Here is a 23,676-nt window from a genome sequence, read left to right as displayed (position 1 = left end):
ACATTCTTTCAGATGAGGAATACTTGTATGAGTGGTAGAGTCAAGTTGAAAAGTTTTTCTTTTGTCTGGTATAGCCAAAGTTGATTGAGTATAAGTTTCTTTAGTTTCTGCTTCTGGTTCTTGAGACTTGTCTTGATTGTAGCAAGAATTTTCAATGAATACCATAGTATTGGTAGATAATGATGCAGATGCAGTCTTATTCAAGTCTTGATGCATGAAGTCATCATGTGTGAAATATGACTTGTCTTGATGGACTTCAGTTTGACCAGTTAGAGTTCTTGTATCATTGCTAGAGACTCTGGGCATGTCGTCTTGTTCTTCAAAGTTCAACAATGGACATTCGGGAATTGGAGGTGGACTTATGACCGGTAGGGATGGGCTTGATGTAACTGGGGGTGTCCATGTTGAATGTTCTTGATTGTTGCTGGCTACTGGACTAGTAACTGGTTCTGTTGCATTCTGCATAGCTTGAGTAATTGAGGTAGCCATGTGATTATTTTGGCTAACTTGTTCAGGTGCCAAATGTTCTTGTTGTCTGGTCATGGATCTTGTCATTACTGCTAAACATTTTTGACCTTGCTCTATGGCATTTGTACATTCAGCAAGTTCTTGAGGAGTGCATTCTTTAACTCCTTCTATGTTTCCAATGATTAGGTCCACTGGTAGATTGGGTGTTACTAATGCTTTTGTTTGACCACTGAAGAATGGTGTAGTAACATAAATGATGGCTTCAGGTAACTTGCTGACAGTTCCGTTGAATGCAGTGACTTGGACGTGGTTGCCTGTGAAACGGTTTGCGTGTACGAAGCGTTCATGTACTAATGTGGACGTGCTTCCGGTGTCACGAAGAACTTCCACCTTCTTGTCTCCTACAAAGCCTGGATAAAATTTGAGACCATTGGATTTTGCAATGACTGTCATAGTTGAATGCTCATTGTAATAGCTTCTGTTAGGCATATATTGTGGTCTGGAGTCCTGTGAATGACTTCTGTAGCGAGGTTTGTTGTTATCTGGTTTATTATTTCTAGGTGCTTTGTTGAGATTGTGTTGCTCTCTATTGCTGTATCTTTGAGTTGGTGATGTGGGTCTATCAAAATTTAGATTTTTGGAGACTGCCTGTTTTTTCCAACATTCATGAGTTTGGTGACCCTTTTTATGGCAAAATGAACATTCTGTGGTTCTGCTGCGGCATTGAGACGTGAAATGCCCTAGTTTATGACATTTGTTGCATTTGACTTTGTCATCTGACTTATATCTTGCATTTTTGTCTTGAGCAAAGCAGACAAAATTTTCTTCAACAGATGGTTTGACTGACTTGTTTGGATAGGCTGCTTTATATTGTCTGATGATCTTGGTTAGTGTCTGGATATCAGTAGGATTTCTCTCTATAATGTAGGATTGAATATCTTCTGAGTGAGCATGGGTGATGTTGTCGATAATAATATGTTGACGAAGAGCTTGGTAACTTTCTTCTATTTTGGCCATGGATACCCATCTATCAAACCACATTGACATATTAGCTACAAAAATTTGAGGATCATCATTTTGCTGTGGCCTTTCATTATAGAATTTCTTTCTATAGTTGGCTGAAGTTGCTCCGTATTGGCGCAGTAGAGCTTCCTTGATAACAGAGTAAGTGCTGCGTTCATTGATTGACAGTTGTGAGCAAATGTTGACAGCTTTGCCAGTCAAAAGGGTGAGGAGTGAGCTCGACCAATGTGCTTCAGGTAGACCGGATGTTGTAGCTATTTCTTCAAATCTTATGAGATACGAGTCCATATTGTCAATGTTTTCGTTGAAAGCCGATATTTTATTCATTAATCTGTATTTGTCAAACATACTTGAGTGACCTTGAATTGAAATGCTTTCTTTATTTTCTTTATTTTGCCTTTCGAATTCCATTTTTTCTTTTTCATGTTGTCTTTGCTTTTCGGCGTCTTGCCTTTGTTTTTCAGATTCTTGCCTTTGTTTTTCAGATTCTTGCCTTTGTTTTTCGGCGTCTTGCAATTTTTTTTCTTCTAATTGCATGCGTTTTTCAGATTCTTGCCTTTGTTTTTCAGATTCTTGCTCTTGATATTCTTTTTCTTCTTGTTTCTCTGCCCACTGGTCTGGCTTTGAAATTTGCTTTTCTTTGGCAAATTCTATTAATTCAAAGAATCGTTTTGTTCTAGCACTGGAAGCCATATTTAATTTTTTTTTGTTAGTTTCTTGTATTGGAGCAACATGTTCGATATCTGGATTTTGGCTTTATCTCAGATATTATAATATAGTGACAAAGTTCTTGAAGCCTCAATTTGCTAATAAATTCTTGACAGTAGACTTGTAGTTACTGGAGTCGTATGATTGATATATAGATCTATTGAGCCGATGTACTTTTTACTGGTTTAACAGTTGGTTAAATCTGGTCTTCTGTTTACTTTGCTGCACAAATGATTATTTACTGGTCTTCTTTATAATGCCAGTTATCTGATTTACTGGTCTTTTTTATAATGCCAGTTATTTGCTTTACTGGTCTTTTAATATTGCCAGTTATTTGCTTTACTGGTCTTTTTATAATGCCAGTTATTTACTTTACTGGTCTTTTTTTTATAATGCCAGTTATTATGTATATTGGTCTTATTCCTTTTGCCAATTACATATAATAATAGATTTCGTGAGTTAGACGTAACTCTAACGAAAATCTTTATAAAAGAATTATCGATAACCAACTGACCTGTTAAACACAGAAATTCTGTCCTCCGTTAAATAAGAATGAAGTTCCTTTGAAGAGTTTAGAAATTGGTCCCAGATCTTGAATAAATTTCGTTAAAAGTTGTCCATGAACTTTTGTTAGTCGGAGAGTGCCAATTATGTCACAACATCAGATGGTATGATGTCACGATGTGTTGTGATGCCGGGGATTTTACTTGAATTCAGTAGTTAACAAAAATGAAGATCTAGAATCACAATTGACAATTCTTTGATAAAACAAAACTCTGGAACTTTATTAAATACAACGTAAGTACAGTTTATGTACAAATTACAAATCAATGAGCATGAAACATATTATAAAGGCTTTTCACACAGAGCTCTTAGAAACGTGTCTATCTACAAGAACCTTATTTTATCGACTCACTTTTCTTTCTTACTACCGCCATTTCTCTGGCGCTAACCCTTTTCAAAAATGTCTTTGTTTAAATTCAAATCAACCAATATATTTCAAACATACTAATTACGTCCCTTGGGTAAATCCTGACTTGAATGACAAGTGTCTAAATTTGAGGATTAAATCCCGAGACTCATGTCGAGGGCTTATATTTCTTTCAAATAAGAAATGTACACACAATTCTATAATGTAATCTGTGACACTTATTAATGATTTGAAATGTCTAGTCATACAGTTACTTATTAATTATTTGAAATGTCTAGTCATACGGTTACTTGTTAATTATTTGAAATGTCTAGTCATACGGTTACTTGTTAATGATTTGAAATGTCTAGTCATACAGTTACTTATTAATTATTTGAAATGTCTAGTCATACGGTTACTTGTTAATTATTTGAAATGTCTAGTCATACGGTTACTTGTTAATTATTTGAAATGTCTAGTCATACGGTTACTTGTTAATGATTTGAAATGTCTAGTCATACGGTTACTTGTTAATGATTTGAAATGTCTAGTCATACGGTTACTTGTTAATGATTTGAAATGTCTAGTCATAGGGTTACTTATTAATGATTTAAATGTCTAGTCATACGGTTACTTGTTAATGATTTAAAATGTCTAGTCATAGGGTTACTTATTAATGATTTAAATGTCTAGTCATACGGTTACTTGTTAATTATTTGAAATGTCTAGTCATACGGTTACTTGTTAATGATTTGAAATGTCTATTCATACGGTTGCTTGTTAATGATTTGAAATGTCTAGTCATACGGTTTTTTGTTATTGATTTGAAATGTCTAGTCATACGGTTACTTGTTAATTATTTGAAATGTCTAGTCATACGGTTACTTGTTAATGATTTGAAATGTCTATTCATACGGTTGCTTGTTAATGATTTGAAATGTCTAGTCATACGGTTATTTGTTATTGATTTGAAATGTCTAGTCATACGGTTACTTATTAATGATTTGAAATGTCTAGTCATACGGTTACTTGTTAATGATTTGAAATGTCGCTGAAAGAGAGGGGCAGAGTCGACCGAAAGACAATCCTTTAAATCCTTTAACTTCAAACATTGATTGCAGTCGGCATCATAGAAAGCCATTACTTAACTCATTGTTGAGCTAAACAAAAATGTTTGTTTTGTTTGTTTTACTTATTTCGGATGTTCCTTCAGAGTTGAAGATAATTACTTCCTAGTCCTAACCTATCGCAGGACGACGGGGGATGGGAGCGGGCAGGGTTTGAACCCGGGACCATCGATAAGTCCGAACGACAGTCCAGCGTGCAAACCGCACGACCAGGCTAGATTGTAATCATCCCCCCCAAAAAACAACAACACCCTGCTGCAATATCCTTTAAGGAAATGAGCATATTTAGCGCTAATTTACAACGTTTTGGCAATGGGTCATTCGTGACCTCACAGAGGTGGTAGAATCTCTTGGATGGAAAATTTGGAGCATTGACAGTGAATTTCTGGCATGGCATTTTTTGTGTTTGACGCATGAATTGAAGTGATTTCATCCTATGCTGGCAATTACTAGCACTGACGAAGTATCTGGTCTCAATTCATCTTGTAAGGCTTTCTTATTTTCATGGCCTCATTGCTTTCCCTTATTAAGCTGAGATTCTTGTGTTTGCTATGAGTTCCGTCATCGTCAATTCTCATTAACCTTACGACGGCACTACTGTAACACTTAACTCTTTCTCTCCAAACTGACGATACCAACGTTGATTCCACTAGAATGTGGTAAATAATTACGGAGAGAAAGAGTTAATGCTCTACTGGAAATACAAATTCACTACAATTCTGGTCTCACCAACATCCTAGTACGCAAAATTTACATTTTGCTTTGTTCAATAAAGCCAATGAAAAGCTTATCAAGAGATATATGTAGACTAGTAAACTCGATGTAATTAAAGTCATAATGGACGTCATTCGAGCGGAAACGACTCAATTCTCTTCAACTGTTACCAAAACGAGGAATTCGTGTATGTTTAACACATATAATCTTTCCTCAACTTAGCGTAGTGTAAAGTGTATATCTCTGTAGGTATTATGCATGAAAACCATACTGTGCTGCGCATTGGCATAAGGTTGTAGCTTGCATAACTTATTGTTAAACGCGTCATTTCTTCACTGTCTCCAGACTTTATTCGCTGTGTGTGTGTGTAGTCTTATCAAACTTATCTGCGACTACTAGCTCGTTGAATTGGGTAGGCCTACTGTTCTTCTAGTACTGGACCACGCTGTTTGGGCGTGAGTGTGTGAGTGTCTATGGTGACGGAGGGAAAGAGGTTAGCGATTTGTTGTGAATGATGCAAGATACGTGGCATTACAGGGTCGGTCCTACAGATTGCGGGGCCCTGTGCGAAACGGACTGCGCGGGGCCTATTCTGGGTTGTGATAAGGATAATAAGTGAAAATTTAGATTTTGTGTTAGAAGATAAATTCGTTTTTGCATTTTATTCATACTTTTACTAAGTACAAAATCACTGTCAAAATAGCTTTACGAGCCATCTACAGTAGATAGTAGTTTTTCAACAAAAGTTATATAAACATTCCTATTTGCCTTTTAGATTTACTATCGACTACCAAAATATCGTTTGTTTTTTTTTGTTTTTGTAAAGAGGTCGAGATAGATATAGATCTATATTTGTATGCCAGTGACTATTGAAGTAAATTAAGAATTTGAACTTCTTGTTTTGGTTAAAATTCGCCTTATTATTACATTTTTATTGAATGAAAGCTGACAATGCCTTTTTTTTTAAATTGCTAGTAGGATTGGCGTTTTCCATATTGAATGACACCCAGAATGACAATTTTGTCTGTTTTTAAGGAGATTTGCATCAGTTTTCAGAAGATTCTAAAAATTTCAGGAGATTTTCATGACTTTTGCTTATATTTTACAACTTCAGGAGAATTCCAGAAAACCTTTAATAATAAGTTAAAATGGTTTATTTTAATAATTTACACATAGAATTCGCGCGGGGCCCTCTGCGGCCGCATAGGTTGCAGTGGTTTAAGACCGGCCCTGGGTGGCAATGTCGTCAGCGGTCTTATTTTGTACTAAAGGGAGGTACAATAGAGTTTGTTGATACTTTGTGCTTCATAGCTTTTAATATTCATGATGAAACTAGCGAAACCTGCCTTTTATTCGTTTTGCTTATCTTATCGGGGGGCCTCTGAATATCACAACAAACTCTCGACAGTTACAGTTTGTGGTTTGTAAAACTGGTTGATCCTTGCCCTTTACCTAAATCCTCTTTGACACAGTGCGAGTGAACGTCAATTGGACACTTTAGTTCTTTAGTGTAAGGATTAAAAAACACAAAAAGTGAATGTAAGCAAGTACTTCGTGACAATCTGCCGCCGCACAGTGAGGTTTTAAGGCTTGGTTTGCAAGGTAAGCTGTGTCAAACGGAATTATTCACGGTTGAGTGACGCCCCACAGTTCAAATAGTTACAGAATAACCTTGTCACCGTTATTAGCTGGACCTAGTTACACTTCCTGGTTGTTACTGATCTGTGTCTGACGAAAGTACTTACACACTGATAAGCATTCTTGTTACACAGGTTCAATAAAAAGTGTGTCAGGCATAAAATTGCTTTGAAAAAGCGTGTCAGATTATTATTTCCTGTTTGTTAGATCGAGACCAATCGATTACATTCAATGACCAAACTCTTACCGAAATCAAATTAATAATTAAATGTAATTAAATAATTGCATAATTACACAAAAATATGAGCAAGTTGTATGTGTGTGTTGATATGAACTAAATGGAGTAAAAAATTCTTAGAAAGCATTGCGTGATCGTTTTGGTTAAGGAAAGGTGCAACCTAAATCAATAGGTGGGAAAGGTTTTCTGTAAAACAATTGCTGGCAAACTTGACAACTCTAACAATCTGATTGACAGAAATGTCTGTTCAGACTTTTTTTTATTACACTACGTTTTCTTTGCGACTTTTTGTGGAAGAAATGCGAAATCTGTTTTGTTTTTGAAAAGTATTGCTTTTGATTTCTTCTGAAACAACAAAGGTAAACATTCGATTCTTTGCTTTCATTGAAACAACAAGCAGAAGGTAAACATTCGATTCTCTGCACTCATTGAAAATATGTGCACGATAGAGCTAACAAACTCCAAAATAAAAGTTCAACCAGACACAATAGATCACGACACCGAGACTTGTTTTATGATCAGAGACGCATTGTCGGCTGCTCTCTCTCTTTTTTTTTTTATTTTCTAGCTGGACCTTTTTTTTTTTTCTTGCTTGCTTCAATCGCTTTAGTTCGTCTAACAGCAATAAACATTTTTAAGCAAGTTTTAAGACAGTGTTCCAATTTTATAGAGAATATTAAACCAAGAGTCAAGGAAGTTCCTGTATCGAGGAGATATTTCAGCACTGATTTATTGCAGCACCTCTTTCTTTCTTGGTGTGTTAAAATAATAAAAAAAAAAGTAAAGTTTCCCTTTCAAACCCTGCGATCTATAGGGCAGATGATTTTAAAGTCATCTGTTTCTATGGCCAACAGTTAACGATCAGGGTGTCATGTGGCCAGCACAACGACCAACCGCCTTTACTTTCCCTAACTAAGGTCAGGTACCCATTAGAGTTGGGTAAACTCAGGGGCGCCCTTAAAATCCCGAAATTCAAAATCCCAGCCTTTACCGTGATTTGAACCCAAGACCCTACGTTTGGAAGCCAAGAGCTTGACCACTCAGCCACTGCGACCCCAGTGTTAATTTATTCATAATTTATTTATTTATTATCCCTTTCTCTTAGGTTTTAGAATATTTTAGATGATCAATCTGAGCTAAAACTTAGATTGAATGGCCATTTCTTCAATAATGTCGGAGCCGAATGCTTGTGTATATGATTATTTGTTATACAGTTTGTCACTTTCTTGGCTACACTTTAAGAATCCCTTGTGGATGTTTGTCAGCACATGTGCACAAGAACCAAACGAGCCTCTGTTTCTTAGGAAAAGGTCTCGCTGACTTCCTGAACGACGGCATTCAGTGTTCTTCCTGGATGACGAAATCCAGGCTGATTTCACTAGCCACTGTTTTCTTAATGCTTGTCTTGAATGATATTAGGCTAGGGGAGAGAAGAGGGTAAACAATAATTTTCAAACTCAATCAACCATCACTTAGACCTAGAAAAAAATCTTAATTGACAAGTAAATGAGGAAACGGCGAAGTCGCTTTTTCTGTGTTCGTTCTAAAAAAAATGCCTACTGTATTATCTCTCTTCTTACTGTCGATAGTGACCAGCTTGATGACTAACCCACTTAGTTTAATCTATTTAGCTAAAAAGAATATTAAAATGTGATATATTTTATAATCTCGTGTACAATTTGACGCGCAGATGGATAGATCAAAATTACTTATTTAAATCCTCCCTCGCCGTTCGGCGCATTGGGCGGCTAGCGTTCTCAATAAAGATTTGTCACTGGTAACGTCTGTAGCCTCTTCCCACCTGGTGTCCACTGCTCTGAGGTCCTCCATGAAAGTGTGGCGCCAAGTTATACTATGACGCTCCTCAATAAAGATCTGTCACTGGTAACGTCCGAAGCCCCTTCCCACCTGGTGTCCACTGCTCTGAGGTCCTCCATGAAAGTGTGGCGCCAAGTTATACGATGACGTCCCTGTTTGCACTCTCCTCGTATTGGCCTTCCATGTCATTGCAACTCTTGGTATGCGTAATTCATTCTGTCGGAAGACATGTCCCGCAAACCTCATGCGACGCTCGGTCACAACCTCATTAAGTGGTCGAGTCCCAGTTCGGTATTGGATTTTTTTTTGTTTCAGACCAGATCTCTTGCAACGGATAATACAAATAATCTATTTAAAAAAAAACAACAACTCTAAATCCCAAACGATTTCTTCTTGGAATCGACATCGAACTTCGTGAACTTGTATGATTAGGTGTGCAGTGTTCCAACAAATTTTGCGACATTGAAGACTTAAATAAAAACAGCAACATATCTAACAAAGCTACTCATAAAACATCCCATAAATGTCGATATATATATATATCTAATACATTATCAAAAGGTTCAGTCTTTTTAAATAAGCAGCTTTGTGAAATCTTTTAAATACCACAGATAACGCAAAATAATATTCATTGAGTCAACATCCTAGTTGGTGAATATATATAGTCCGCAAAATTCATTCTTTTATGCGCTTACATTATGGTGGAATATAATCATGTGGTCAAAAGTTTCTTCATTGTTTTATGAGTTTGCCTCGGGTTTACTTAATGTCCTTTTGTTTACTATAGGATTTGACTATCTGTCCATGTTTCCATCTACATGTCACCTCTTTTTTTTTTTTTTCTCTCGCTGTCTCTGACTCTGCCTCACTTTTCGCAGACGTCGCAAATTCTATTTGTCTGACTTGGATAACTAAGAGTCGTGTACCATAAAGTGAATTCTTGCAAGTTAGACTTCTGGATGGGGTATATGTAACATTAGCTTGTCTTCAGGATACAGTGAACGATCCAACAACAATCCGTCCATCCGAACTGAATGATGACACCTTACCAATTATACAGTCATCTCCCTCCCTCCCCTGCTATCCCTCCGCCACTAGGGGTAGTATTGAAACAAACATCTACTGTTAGGCCTACATCGGATGTAGTGTCCTTCTGTAATTGAAACACCTTAGATTATTTTCTTTTCACCTAAAGACACACAATTTCCTATTTAGGGAAATTTCAACCACAAATGTTACACGACGAGAGAGCAATGTGGAAAGCAAGGTTTGAGTTACAAATCCATATCATGTACAGCTGTGTGACGTGGTCTGTGAAACCGAATCGTAATCTTGCATCTCCAACACGAGCAATCGCCCCATATCTCGAGGTGCTAGTCACGATATGCTACCTGTCGTCTGTTGGCCCACACACCTTGGGCTATAGCGTTGGCAATGTCTGTAACGAAACTGACATGACAAATTAAATCATAGTCATTCGATTAGCCTACATTATTTTTCAGGAATTTTTTTTTTTTTTGAGAAACAATCTTTTTTTCTTTAATATTATTTTGCTATAATAAAATAGCATCCTTGGATTTTGTCTTTCTTTAAACGGCCAGAGTTAAAAATATAGGCCTATAGAATAACTCGACGTCGGCCCTTCTTTGTCCGCTGTTTGTAAGGCAACGCAAGCATGAAAATAAAATAAGATTACAATAGCTAATTTCTTTAATTTTTCTTACATATGAAGTCAGAACCATTATTTATTATGATCATTTTTTTTTACATATTCTATATTTTATCTTTACAATGGAAGATGTCCCTATACAAAATAATGTCTCCACGATTATCTACGTGTTCAGTCTTTGCACGTCAAACTGAGAGACTGTGTTTCTAACAATAATTCAGTCATCTTACAGCTCTAGTTTTTCCCCCGAGTCAGATATCAGGCAGCATACTGGAGACATGCACATACTGGAGACATGCACATACTGGAGACATGCACGCACTTTTCTTATTTCTCCTTAGAAGCTCGTTCATCTCATTTGGAAGGACAGCTCACAGGTTTTACCTTTGATCTGGATCTCTAGAGCTGAACGAATTAGTAGGTTCAATTTTATAGATTTCCTTAGAAAGTGGCTAAAGTAATCTGGCAATGATAGGGTCTCGGATCGATATTTCATTTGTTTAAATAGAAAGTCTTGATGCTGATGCAGTTAAAAGGCGTAAATGACCTTGACAATCTGTTTTTCTCGGCTATATTTTCATTAGTGTACGTCTTAAAAGTTACTCTAAATATTCTTGCTTGATCCCCTAACGCATCACTCCGTAAAGTTCTTGTAAACAGAAGCGAGATTGTAAATTGTCTAGTAAAAGATGTGATAAAAATATCCTCATTGATACATGACCTACTTGTTCATTTCCAACGCACACACTGATCAATCTTCTGCTTCTTTAGACTTTAGGTTTGATCACACGCTTCTCTCTACTAAAGGCCAGCAGGACGTTGGGAACTTTAGACTTCTTTCTCTTATAGTCAAGACTGGAGGAAGACATACAAATGCTTCCATTTTGCTGTTGTGTGCCTGGCCTTTGGTTTCCCTCTTGAATCTCGTCACTACTGGAATTCGATCATAGCTCCCTCCCTCCCTCTCTCTCTCTCTCTCTCTCTCTGTACTTTCTTACCCTCGTCGGCTAGTTGTCTCTTCTTTTTTTTTTTTTTTTTCGACTTTCGACATTGGCAGACGTGTAGCAGATGAAAGAGGTGACCCCCGTACTCCAGACTCTAATCTTGACTTGAACAGAAACCGATCACTATTGATGACAGTCTGAGCCTGTTTGTGTGCGCACTTTTTCCTGGTGTTTACATTTGTGTCGCTGGCAGCGCAAGGTTCTCAAACTCCAAATGTCTTGGTAGAGCAAACTCAAAGAATGAATAGAATATAAAAATGTTAGTGGACGTACTTTTCGACTGATAGCTTAGTATATTATAGAAACTACTGTATAGGTAAATAGGGAAATAAAAGGATGGTTATTCCTGCATTTATATCCTTGTTAGTGTCTGTCGTTGTTGTTGAGTGGATTAACTCTGGAGACAGCAGCTCTGCAACTCAACAGATGTAGTACAATGAGACGACATCCAAGTTGTATGATTAGGTGTGCAGTGTTCCAACAGATGAAAACAATCAATGACGGGTATACTTCCCATTAATGGTTAATATCGTGGCACGACTCTTATAAATAATTCACCCCTTGGCCACATACACACAACATAAACAGCAGCACACGTTTTGTTCTGTCATACAGACGCACTTCCACCTAACCCATCGTTCAAACAAGATGGCTGACATCATTACAAGAAGTGCTTAAAAAACTGGAACAAAATCGTGACATGACTTGAAATGAGACGACCGACAGAACAGCAAATTAAGTCAGAAACTCCTTAGAGACTGTCACGTCACCCACACCGGCTTGTGGTAGCTTTTTTTTTGGGGGGGGGATGGGTTTAATCCCTCACCAAACCTAATCTTTTCTTGTCACTTTGCTAGTCTATGAGACTCAAACTTTAGGCTAGACTCAGACTAAGCTTAGGATTTGCTGACTGAGAGTGATTACAGTAGGTCTAAGTAGAGTCAGAAAATATTGACATTTTTTTTTGGGTAATATTTCAATATCTGAATCCAACAGATCGTTGGACAAGGTTTACCTAGATACTGTAGCTTAAATCAAACTTTAATGTACAACTAATTGAACACTTAGAGGATATGTAGTGAGTGTAATGAGAAAACATTTTTTTAAAGGTCGTAAACAAAATTGAAGCTTAGTGCGAACAGTAAATCAATGTTTATTATATTATATTATTAATATATAGTGTTTACAAATATTTAACACTAACAATAATTTAAGCTAACAAGATCCTATAAATAAAGAATCACCCTTTGTGTCGGGATTTTGTGATTTTACCATCACAAAAGAGATACAAGACACCGATAGCAAAGACAAACAGACACAAACACTCTTTTGTTCCCCTGGCAATCAAATCATTAAATAGGAACAATCTGGTATAAACTTTGTCACATGTAAATTATGAGTGAGTCTGGTGCGAATGTACACTTTGGTTTCTTATAGTTATAATGTTTTTTGTTTGGTGTAATGCACAAATTGTAAGACAAATTTCCATACGGACAATAAAGATTATTATTATTATTAATGGACGGGGAATAAAATAAGATTGTACATTATATGTATGTTTAACCAAATCTATTGGGTCTCCAATGTTGCGCTTCTTAAAAAAAAAACCACGATGTTATTATAATATTACAAAATAATATGAAATTAGTTCTGCAAAAGAAATGCAATTGAAACCAATATTCTATAAGGCTTACAATGACCAAAAATGGCTTTAATATATTCATGATGCTAGCATATTATGTGGGGAGGAATGATTAGTAATGCACGTTGCTGGTAGTGTGTGTGTGCGTGTGTGTGTGTATTTCTTCACGATGGCATGCATTCAACAATCAGCCCTATAAAAAAAGGTTCTTCTCTTTCATGAGCCTCCTGGACATATGTATCGATTCTAATCGCATGTCCTGTGTATATTTATTTCAGTTGGATTAAAGGTTTTCATTTATCTCACTGGACATGTCGCAAGACGTGACGTCACCAGCCCACAGATATGCCCCGTCCTTTCAGTGGAGCAACAGATGCATGTATCTTCCCTGCTCGAACGATGCATACAAAATGGTCAATCATTTCTTTTTTTTTTTTTTTTTTTGGTTTATTTCTTCACAAACATTTTTTTTTTTTTACTTTCAAGCTTCATTCTCAGCTAACATTAAACCTGGCTTCAATCAAGCAGCTTGATTTCTCTTTGCGATCCAAAAGTCTAGTACTCTTCTACTATCTATAATACCCCCTGTTTTTTCCCTTAAAGCCTCTTAACAGTACTAATAATAATGAGCCTACTTATAAAAAAAAATTAACCCTCGATCTAAAGATCCATCCACTCACTTTGTCAGTCTGTGTGATACAATTCTTGTACACACTACTTTTCCCCAATTCATATTATCTGATCCATTATTTAATGTCATTGGTAACGCTTGGATATATTTAAAAAATATTGCATAATTGATCGATGCGGTAGTAATTGTGCGGTTCTTTCCCATATATATAAAGTTTTTTTTTTTTTTTTTAAGTTTCTATTTTAAATTTCGTAAACTCGTTAAAATACGAACTTGTATGACCTAGTTATTGGCTGCTTATGTTTTTATTTTTAATTATTATAATTATCTTTTTTTTTTTTTTTTTTCAATTTAACGAAACCATTCTGAAACGCTTACCTACACATTAGTTGTACATGCCTCTTTCCTCAAAATTGCATCATAACAGCGCTTAATCGATTCTTTCGAGACGCGTAAATATATATCAAAGCAATGACACTATTTGCCACTAATTAGTCACTATTTGCATAACTACTACATATTGTATAATATCACTCTACTGCACGTAAACGAAATCAACCAAGTTTTAACCTTAACAACACCGTGCAGATTTCCCTGTAATCATATACATAATTAAATATACATAATGTTTCATAAACTTACTTTTAATTATATTAATTTTTCCTTCCAATTTTTTTTTTATTCAGGGGCTTGGTAAAAAAACTGTCTTGGTGGGAACTATTCTCCACCCTTACGCCGGATCTTATTTAAAATGGCCCAAAAGGAATTTATGGGATAAAATGGCTTAAGTATTCAAATATTAAACTTCTTGAGCTCGGACACTAGCCTATAGTCACTGGTTAATTTGTTTTGTATGCGCATGCGCATTTTAAAAAGATTCTAATCCTTTTTTTTTGTTCGAGTTTTGATGGTAGTTCTATAGGATAAAGTCATCACAATGAGTTATTGGAGTATTAAAGATTCTAATCCTTTTTTTTTTGTTCGAGTTTTGATGGTAGTTCTATAGGATAAAGTCACCGCAATGAGTTATTGGAGTATTAAATGGAATCCGTTTAAAATCAAAACTAAGATGTTGATACAATGTATTTCCTTTCAGTGCAGTAAGCTGGATCACACCCACTGCAAGCAACAGCTTGAAATAATTGTAGTCTAATAACTTTGAACTCAATCTAATGCCTATTTGGCTGAAACAAACCAACACGATATTCTATATCATGATCCCAAATGTCCACGTCTTGTGGGTTATTGTCCTACGAGCTGTAAGTCACATGACAACTGCTGTTCTTTACAAATCAATATCCATTACATCGCTCGTTAACTCTTCATTTTGGTATTTAAAAAAAAAGCGTGTGATAGAGAATGAGAAGGGGGGGGGAGGGCTACTTTTATTAATTGTTTATTGATCAATCTTACTTTTTTTTTTTTTTTAAACTCTGTTAGTCCAAACTAAGATAATGCAAATGAGTCAGTACTTTCAACTGTCGTTCACCAGACTTATTATTGGAGCACTTATTATTTTGTTGTGATGTTGATTAACTCCTGATGGCTTGATCATCAGAACACATATATTTGAATATACCTAATTTCATTGTCTTGGTCTTAGAATAAGTTATAGCGGTGAAGTGATATAAGATGAAATAAAGGTATATTGAAGTCGACTATTACTCCCATCTTTCTGTTGGCATTGACAGAACTATAAAATAGTCATTTTAAATTGTGTTCTTTGTGACGAGACAATAACATAGTGCTAGACGACACAGCCTAACAAATGAAGTCTTATAATCATCTCTTGTCCCGGATCATAGACTTTTGGAGATTAAGGTGACCTGCTTTTGCCGGTGAAGGGACACACCCTGCTCTATCTTTTTTATGTGCATGTCTTGTTGCATATTTTTTTTAAAAAGAAAATCGCTGTATGAAATCATATACCGGTACATAACTAGTCTTGTTTTGTTTGCTTTACACTTTGTGTTTCGCTACTTTGTCAGTGTCATTGGTTAAGTGAATTACTTTTTTTTTTTTTTCATTCACGCCTTTTTTTAAAACTTATAACTTAAAAAAAAAAAAAAGCCATTTGCTTTCATTTTCTTGTACCGGAAACCTATATCTCCCCTTATATTGTTTATTTTTCTGTGTAGAAACTCGAAGCTACTAGAAGCCAACGTGCTACATTTCTGCGTCATCTTCAACGTGCACACATCGTGATCAATTCAATTTTATAATGTTAGTCAGATTTATTATTGTGGCTATTACTTTTACGAATATTGTTTAACTGATTCAGTTTTATTTCACTGATTCCACTGATAGAATATTGATATGAAATATATTTTGAATGAACAGAGGAAGTAACCTTTTATTCAGACATTTCGTTCCTTTTTTATTTAAAAAATTTTTTTGTTTTACCATAAATATTTCAAATAGGCCTAATTAGTTTATATTCCTCATGAATTGGTTAAAAGCGAATTTGTTTTACATTAAGGAGGACAAAATAATAAAAACTGCTTTTCTTAAATTGGATTAATTTCTCCCGTGAGACATACGCATTTTGTAAATATAATTATCAAAATCTGTTTTTATTTTAAGCTTATTTCGGGATAGTAATTTGGTTTTATTATATATCTACATTCTGGCTCAATTATTGTACATTGAAAAACGAAATAACTTGGGTGTTCTGAATCAAGAAAGAATTCCTTCTTCCAAGTTATTGAGCTAAAATCCTCGATTGAAATAAGAATGTGGTGAAAGCAATTCTTTCTAGTTTCTCTCTACACGTGTGATCTAGTCCTAGAACTAGTCATTTCTCTGTCACGTAGCTGACCAACTCTTCTAGTTGGTGCCACGACCGTAGTACAAAGCTACAAAGAACATCCTCGCCACTGGAGGCATTCGGATCGATGCTTGTATTCAATTATTCAAATGTTGTGGAAATAAAGAATCGCGTCAATTGATTGGATTAGAGATTTAATACCGACATCCGACTACCAAACAGATCGATACTACGACGATTGAATTACCTTCGTTGTTTTTTTTTTGGTCACAGGCGAGTTAATCGCCGGCTTGGTCGAGTTGATGTCTGGAATGGATTCATCTTGACAGGTTTCAGTATTTTGACAAGGACATTATTCATGACAACTTTCCCCATAACATGGTGACACCCTCACCTCACCCTTTTCTCTTAAGGATACACATAGTTACAAACATTTTACTGTATGGTATCATAAAACCATAAATCAACAGAAGGATATTTTTTCCTGATAAGGAATGCGAAAGTAATTCATCGCAACGCTCTCTAGCTGGTAAACTTGATAAGTTCAGATATTTTGTATCGTGTAGTTTTTATCACCCTGAGATGTTCTTTACTCTTCCTCCTGTTAATGTTATCAGAGAGACAGAGGAACGATTGAAATGGGAAATCGAGAACCTTATTTACACTGGATTCCATTGAACTGCTAGACCCATTTCATTTCAAGCACTGTTCCACTTAAGAGGCACGGTGGCTGAGCGGTAAAGCGCTTAGTTTCTTAGTGAAGACTGGGATTTTTACTTTCGGGATCTTAGGGCGCCTCTGAGTCCGCCCAGCTCTACTGGGTACCTGACATTAGTTGGGGAAAAGTAAAGGCTTTTGGTCGTTAGGCTGGCCACATGGCACCCTCGTTAACCGTAGGCCACAGAAACAGATGACCTTTACATCATCTGCCCTACAGACTACTAAGTCTGAAAGGGGAAATTTACTTTTTTTTTTTACTTTAACTGATCCGCTGAACCTGATTACGGCCCCTAACATATTACATTTTCAGGAGGCTCTGGCAAGTTTGTTCATAGTATTTTGCTCAAAGTGGGTATGAATCTTAGCGCAATCAGAAATATTGAAGGGAGTCCGAAAGTAACTTGTTAGTGTCTTGTATACTCTTCAGCTTCTGGAGACAAGAAGTAACATAGAGCCATACTATAGTGTCTCAGGCATTTTTAATGGGAGTCTTTGTCTCTGACTCAATACGTGCTCACCAGTCTTCAAGAGGTACTTATTAAAATGTCGCCTGTGTTCGCTTATCCATATAACTTAAACCAAAGTTAATTTTAAACAGAAAGTAGATGAGCAAACTTGGACACCATGCCATCACTGACTAAACAGATGGGGGGTAGCGGCGGTGCGAACAGCGTACTTAATGCAAGTAGCCACTAAAGTGTCAGTCGATGGACATCTTGGGCCGAACCATTCCCCTCAAGTCCGTCTTCCTGATCAACATTCCAATCAGCTGCTCGGCACGCCTGTTCGCTGACTGGTCACACGAGTGAGGCACGGGTAGGAAAGAGGGAAAAAAAATTCAATTTACTAGACATTTAGTAATATCAAATCTGTTTTACAGTGTGTGTGTGTGTGTGTGTGTGTGTGTGTGTGTGCGTGTGAAGATTTGTGGGAAAGTGTGTCAGTTCCAAAGTTTAAGAATAACAAGCAAAATATAATAATTCATAAAAAAAAAACCCACAGCTTATCTAAAGGGGAAGAACTCCACACTTAAAACTATATCAATAATGTACAAACTATTTACCTTATTTGATATAAAAAAAATTAATTACTAGTAATTAATTAAGTAATTGGTTATTTTTTTTTTCATATTGATTCATGTCTTGTCTATGCCAATGAATAATTGTGTGAGGTTTCAACTTGAATGAGTGTGGGAATGTAAATGCATGACATTACGAATATTAGAGACTGATTGAATGGTGTAATACTGGGTTCTTACTTCCTGAAGTGCTCTAGTCACGTGACGAGACAAACACTATACGACTGACTCAAGTCCGTTCAGCAGACAACATGAAGATTTTATTTACAACATAATAATAATATACTGCACTCCTTGTTAGTGCTACAAGTCAAGAAATAATAATCATATCCGCATAACAGCGGTATCAAAAGTATCCAATACGTTAACAACAAATCACGTCCGCATATCAGCGGGTAACAATAAGAACAATTACTACTAGTGACACTGGAGCTTCAACTATAGATATCCATTGAAATACGAATAACTAGTCCTTCGACTCTCATGCTATATGCATACATATCCACCAGTCCAGGAGGGAACGTCCAACCTTCCTGTACCGGGAGCAAGACCTTACTTACTTGATTTTGACTGAACTCAAAGTCAACTTTTCATTCTACTTCCTGTTTTCTACATCAGGAATTCCACGTGTCTTTTAAACTATTAACATGACGTGAACTTAAGATCATGCAATGTCAACTAAGACTGTGACATTACGCCCTTTCCCTCAAAAAAAGATTTTGTAAAAATCTTTTAAAAAATTTAAGTAATAATACTATTAAATGTATAGTCACATCTTTTGAGAGAAAAAATAATATATACAAATGTACAATATGTGCTATAATCTCTTGCACATGTCTTATCATGCTATCAAAAATTTTGATGAGACTATTTGTAGTCTCATTTGGCTTTACAATATTTGAAAAAAAATATTTGTCTGTGTAGACTATACTATAGTTGTCAACATTATTTGAAAAAAGCAAGTTGTCTTGTTTTTGTTTTTTTTACACAAAATTTCAAAGTAAATTCTCAATTCATCAATAGAATGCTTTCAATATTAATTTTACAACAGAGTGAGAGCAGCCGTGAAAAATGCTCGTATACTAATATACTTAGTTTATCCAATCAGGTTACATAATCAAATGAAAAATATTGACAATGGTTACATGGTCAAATGAAAAATATTGACAATGTTCTTTAAAATAAATCAATGCAAGTGAAATATCTCTATAATAAATATGTATGTTGTCTCAATGGTTTGTGTACGAAAATAATGACAATGTTTTGACAATGCAACTAAATCATGAAAGTCAAGAAAATATATTCTTCAATGATGATTTATGGGGAACGTCTAAATCATCAAAGTCGTAAGCATATTAAAGAATGAAGGTCGTTATCATGATATTCATTTGGCTCATATGTCTTACTGTGAGCTCAAGTTGCTTTAACAAATGTATAAGTTACAATCTTCTCTCAAAAAAATGAATCAGCTTTTCACATTATGTAACATCAAATATATTACTTCGAGCCATTAGTAGTGCTCTAATAGTCTTCATCACTCAAATACAATGTTCTATTCAAAAATCAAATATATTACTTTGAGCCATTAATAGTGCTCCAATAGTTTTCTCATATGAAATACAATCTCTTCAAAAAATCAGTGATTACATCACACATCATCAAATATATTACTTCACGAGCCATCAATAATGCTCCATTAGTTTCTCATATTAAATACAATCTTCTCAAAAATCAGTGTCTACGTCACACATATCAAATATATTGCTTCACGAGCCATCAATAATGCTCCAAAAGTTTTCTCATTAAATACAATCTTCTCCTCAAAAAATCAGTGATTACATCGCACTTTATATATATTACTTCATGAGCCATCAATAATGCTCCAATAATTTTCTCATATCAATACAATATTCTTCTCAAAAATCAGTGTCTACATCACACACTATCAAATATATTACTTCAGGAGCCATGAATAATGCTCCAATACTTCTCATATTAAATACAATCTTCTCAAAAATCAGTGTCTACAACACACATTATATATATTACTTCATGAGCCATCAATAATGCTCCAATACTTCTCATATTAAATACAATCTTCTCCTCAAAAAAATCAGTGTCTACATCACACATCATCAAATATATTACTTCACGAGCCATCAATAATGCTCCAATAATTTTCTCATATTAAATACAATCATCTCAAATCAAATATACTGCTTGAGCCATCCATAATGCTCCAATAGTTTTCTCATTAAATACAATCTTCTCAAAAAATCAGTGATTACATCACACCTTATATATATTACTTCATGAGCCATCAATAATGCTCCAATAATTTTCTCATATCAATACAATATTCTTCTCAAAAATCAGTGTCTACATCACACACTATCAAATATACTAATGATAACGCTGATAACGCGAATGTCGTGGGTTCGATCCCCATACTGGCCACCAAAAATGTAAATGCATGACATTACGAATATTAGAGCCTGATTGAATGGTGTAATACTGGGTTCTTACTTCCTGAAGTGCTCTAGTCACGTGACGAGACAAACACTATACGACTGACAGGGAGTTATAGAGGAGAAGACAAAAACTTAGTATTTGAGGCTAGGTATTTATTCTTACGAAATTAACGTGAATTCCCCCCCCCCCAAATAGTAGTGTTCCATTTCGATTAAAATACTATCAAAGTCTACTTTAGACGCTAAGCATATCTATATCAAGCACACACCCTAGAGTAAATCCTAAACCGATCTCAAGGACTTTGATACTGACATTGACTCAGCCACACAACACCGTTGTTCACTTGCTCTACATACACATTACCTGGATACCTAGACTAGAACTGGAACGTACTTGTTGTTTATGTCATGACATTTATTTAGGTCAAGGTGATGACATTGAAAGGTCAATGTCGGGGGTTATTATACACTTTTATTATACGTTTCCTGTTGGAAAATGTGTCTGTGCTCTTTGACTGGTGTTGTTGGGGTTGTCAGCTTATCAGTTTAGCAACTTTTAATACTACACACCCTATGTCTGTTTCGGTTAATCACTCTTCTGGGAGAGGGAGACTTGTCTATTGTCAGGAACGAAACTGAAAAAATAATGATGTCGTCTGCAACAGGGAGCCACAGGAAATAATTTATTTCGGGTGAAACTTGTGACATTGGCATCTATCTATGGGCCTCCTCCTGTCGTGAAGTAACTATGGACCATCTCATTGAATGAGATGAATGCCTGGGCTTTATCTGTGGTAGGAACTATGACTGTGGTGGAGACGAACCTTATGATATCGGCATAATCACTAACTAATCAGCTAATCATTGCGTTCTGACACTCTTGTACGCTCTCTCTCTCTCTCTCTCTCTCTCTCTCTCTCTCTCTCTCTCTCTCTCTCATTTCTCTCTCACAAATACAAACCAAGCGGATGGAGGTGAAAATATTCTTTGATACAAACAGCCAAGTGAACAGAAGAAGAAAGTGTGGTGTGGGGGATGCGCTCCGCCTGTCGTCACGAGTGTCCCGAACCCGAACCTTGCCCGCTCTGTCGTGCTGCAGGCGATTTGGGCCAGGACAAAGTAATCTTCTCATTATTCAGGCTGGCTTTGTTGGAAGATGTTGATTGGTCTAGAATAGTCAAGATGAATGTATTTATTTTGCAAAGGGGGAGAAAAAAAGATCGTCTCTCGAGAGGTAAAATCCCACCAGTGTCGGAGTTACTTATAGGTAACATAAGTTACAGCTTAGGGATCCCACATGTCGGGGGGCGGGGTAGGAATGGTTTTGAAGACAAAACAAAGTACTAAATTGACTTACTTAATTACAAAGGCCCCATATCTCAAATAGCTTAGGGCCTTATCCAGTCCAAATCCAGTTCTTGAATGCCACAGATAATAACATAGTTTTTATTGTTAACTCACTGAATCGACGGACGGCTCCAGTTCATCGCTAAAGGCAGTATTGCTCATTTTTAATATCTCTGTACTGTCTTTTTAAGCACAGCAGAAGTCTTTTTTATTGTTCGATTGAATACTATCGTAAGAATTAAAACATAATGTGTGTTTATACCTGTGATAAATGTCGATTGCATTACGTAGAAACGATAAAGGAAGAATATTATTAATTTAATAGTGATCATTCAGTTTAAAGGCACTAACCAAGTTCATGGATATAAATTAAAAAGTTCTAAAGTCATAGCTAAAAGCCACCACGTTTTTCTTCTCTTTAAATACTCAACATACATTGTAAATCTTGAGACGTTTTTGTTTATAAAGGCGGTGGACATCCATTTCTCGATCACTGAAATACTCATTCGACGAAAATGATGATGGGAAATAAATATCTGTAGGTAAGATTCGAGAGTACTGAATGTGGACATGATTAATGAAATGGGATAGTGATGGCTTCGAGATTATTTTTCCTCGCTCTGAGATTGCGTCACAATTTTTTTTTCTGGGCTGAAAAGAGACTATATCTCAGACGGTCGGAGGAAGTTCCTTTTAGTATGAAGAAAAAGGCTTAAGAAAATTGGGTATAAGAAGAACTGGGTCAGATGAAATAGTTCTATGATACATTGTCCTTCATATATAGAAATAATCAATTTTTCGTTTGGTTTCCAGTGTAGTGTTAAGTAAACACTGATAGAAGCTTAACTTTCGATTTAGAACACACAACTGAGGAGTTCACATATACAAACATTAATAATCTAATAATCATACGAATTAATTAGAATTATTGATCAGATTTTTTCCCCGAGTAATTAAACACTTTGTTAGTGCAAAATAGAAGTTATGGAAACAGACAAACAACCAGCACCAATTGCCACCAAAGCACTTTGAATCGGCTTTCCCTATCATTGACATGAAAGAAAAACGGATTTATTAAACCTTTATTGTCTAGACTATACTCTAGACTAGTCTCAATGGAAATTATTTCGATAAATATGGGTTGAAGTATAGAAATAATTTCTTTAATGACTTTTCGGTTCTGTTTTTTTTTTAATGACTGACATTGAATGTACGAGATTTAAGTTACGTAATGGATAGTTATTGACGAGTGGCTGTGACAGTCAACCTAGGAAGTACCAATGCACTCACTCGATAACAAACATTGAAGCTAACAAAAAAAATCGTCTGACTTCATCTTTGGTTTCCCTAAGGTAATTAAGGTCTCGAGAAGAGGAGGAAATCAGGACAGATGGTTCCGTTGGTCTCTCAGGCTTTCACTGTCATGGAACTAGCCCCTTTTTCGTTTGGGGTTTGGGGAGGGGGGGGCAGCTATCCACCTGATGTCTCTCTTGAGTACTGCTGGAGTTATCTGACGAGTTAATGTGACAGATAGGTAGGAGTGTGTATCATAGCGCTCTGGGGATCAGAGAAAGAATCTATAAGTCTCTCTCTGTGTCAAAGTGCTCTATGGATAAGAGAAACTAAAAGTCTGTGTATCATAGTGTTCTGGGAATCAGAGAAACTAAAAGTCTGTGTGTCATTGTGCTCTGGGGAATCAGAGA

General features: G+C 36.0%; 1 protein-coding gene across 5 annotated transcripts in view; it reads left to right on the top strand.

Moving 5' to 3' along the window:
* Positions 1-23,676, top strand: part of LOC106066450 (diacylglycerol kinase delta-like) — a 203,906-nt gene that overhangs the window by 25,198 nt on the left and 155,032 nt on the right. Inside the window, exon 2 of one of the 5 annotated variants that reach the window (XM_056012623.1) lies at positions 13,238-13,372. The exons of the other annotated variants lie outside the window; for them this stretch is intronic. Coding sequence (XP_055868598.1) covers positions 13,271-13,372 — 102 coding nt within the window. The 5' untranslated portion in view covers positions 13,238-13,270. The remainder of the gene's footprint in view (positions 1-13,237; positions 13,373-23,676) is intronic. 5 annotated transcript variants of the gene reach the window in all.

Source organism: Biomphalaria glabrata, chromosome 15 (assembly GCF_947242115.1).
Source record: "Biomphalaria glabrata chromosome 15, xgBioGlab47.1, whole genome shotgun sequence".
Classification (NCBI taxonomy): Eukaryota; Metazoa; Mollusca; class Gastropoda; family Planorbidae; genus Biomphalaria; species Biomphalaria glabrata.
The sequence above is the reverse complement of the archived record's forward strand: the minus strand, read 5'-3'. Positions and strand labels throughout refer to the sequence as shown.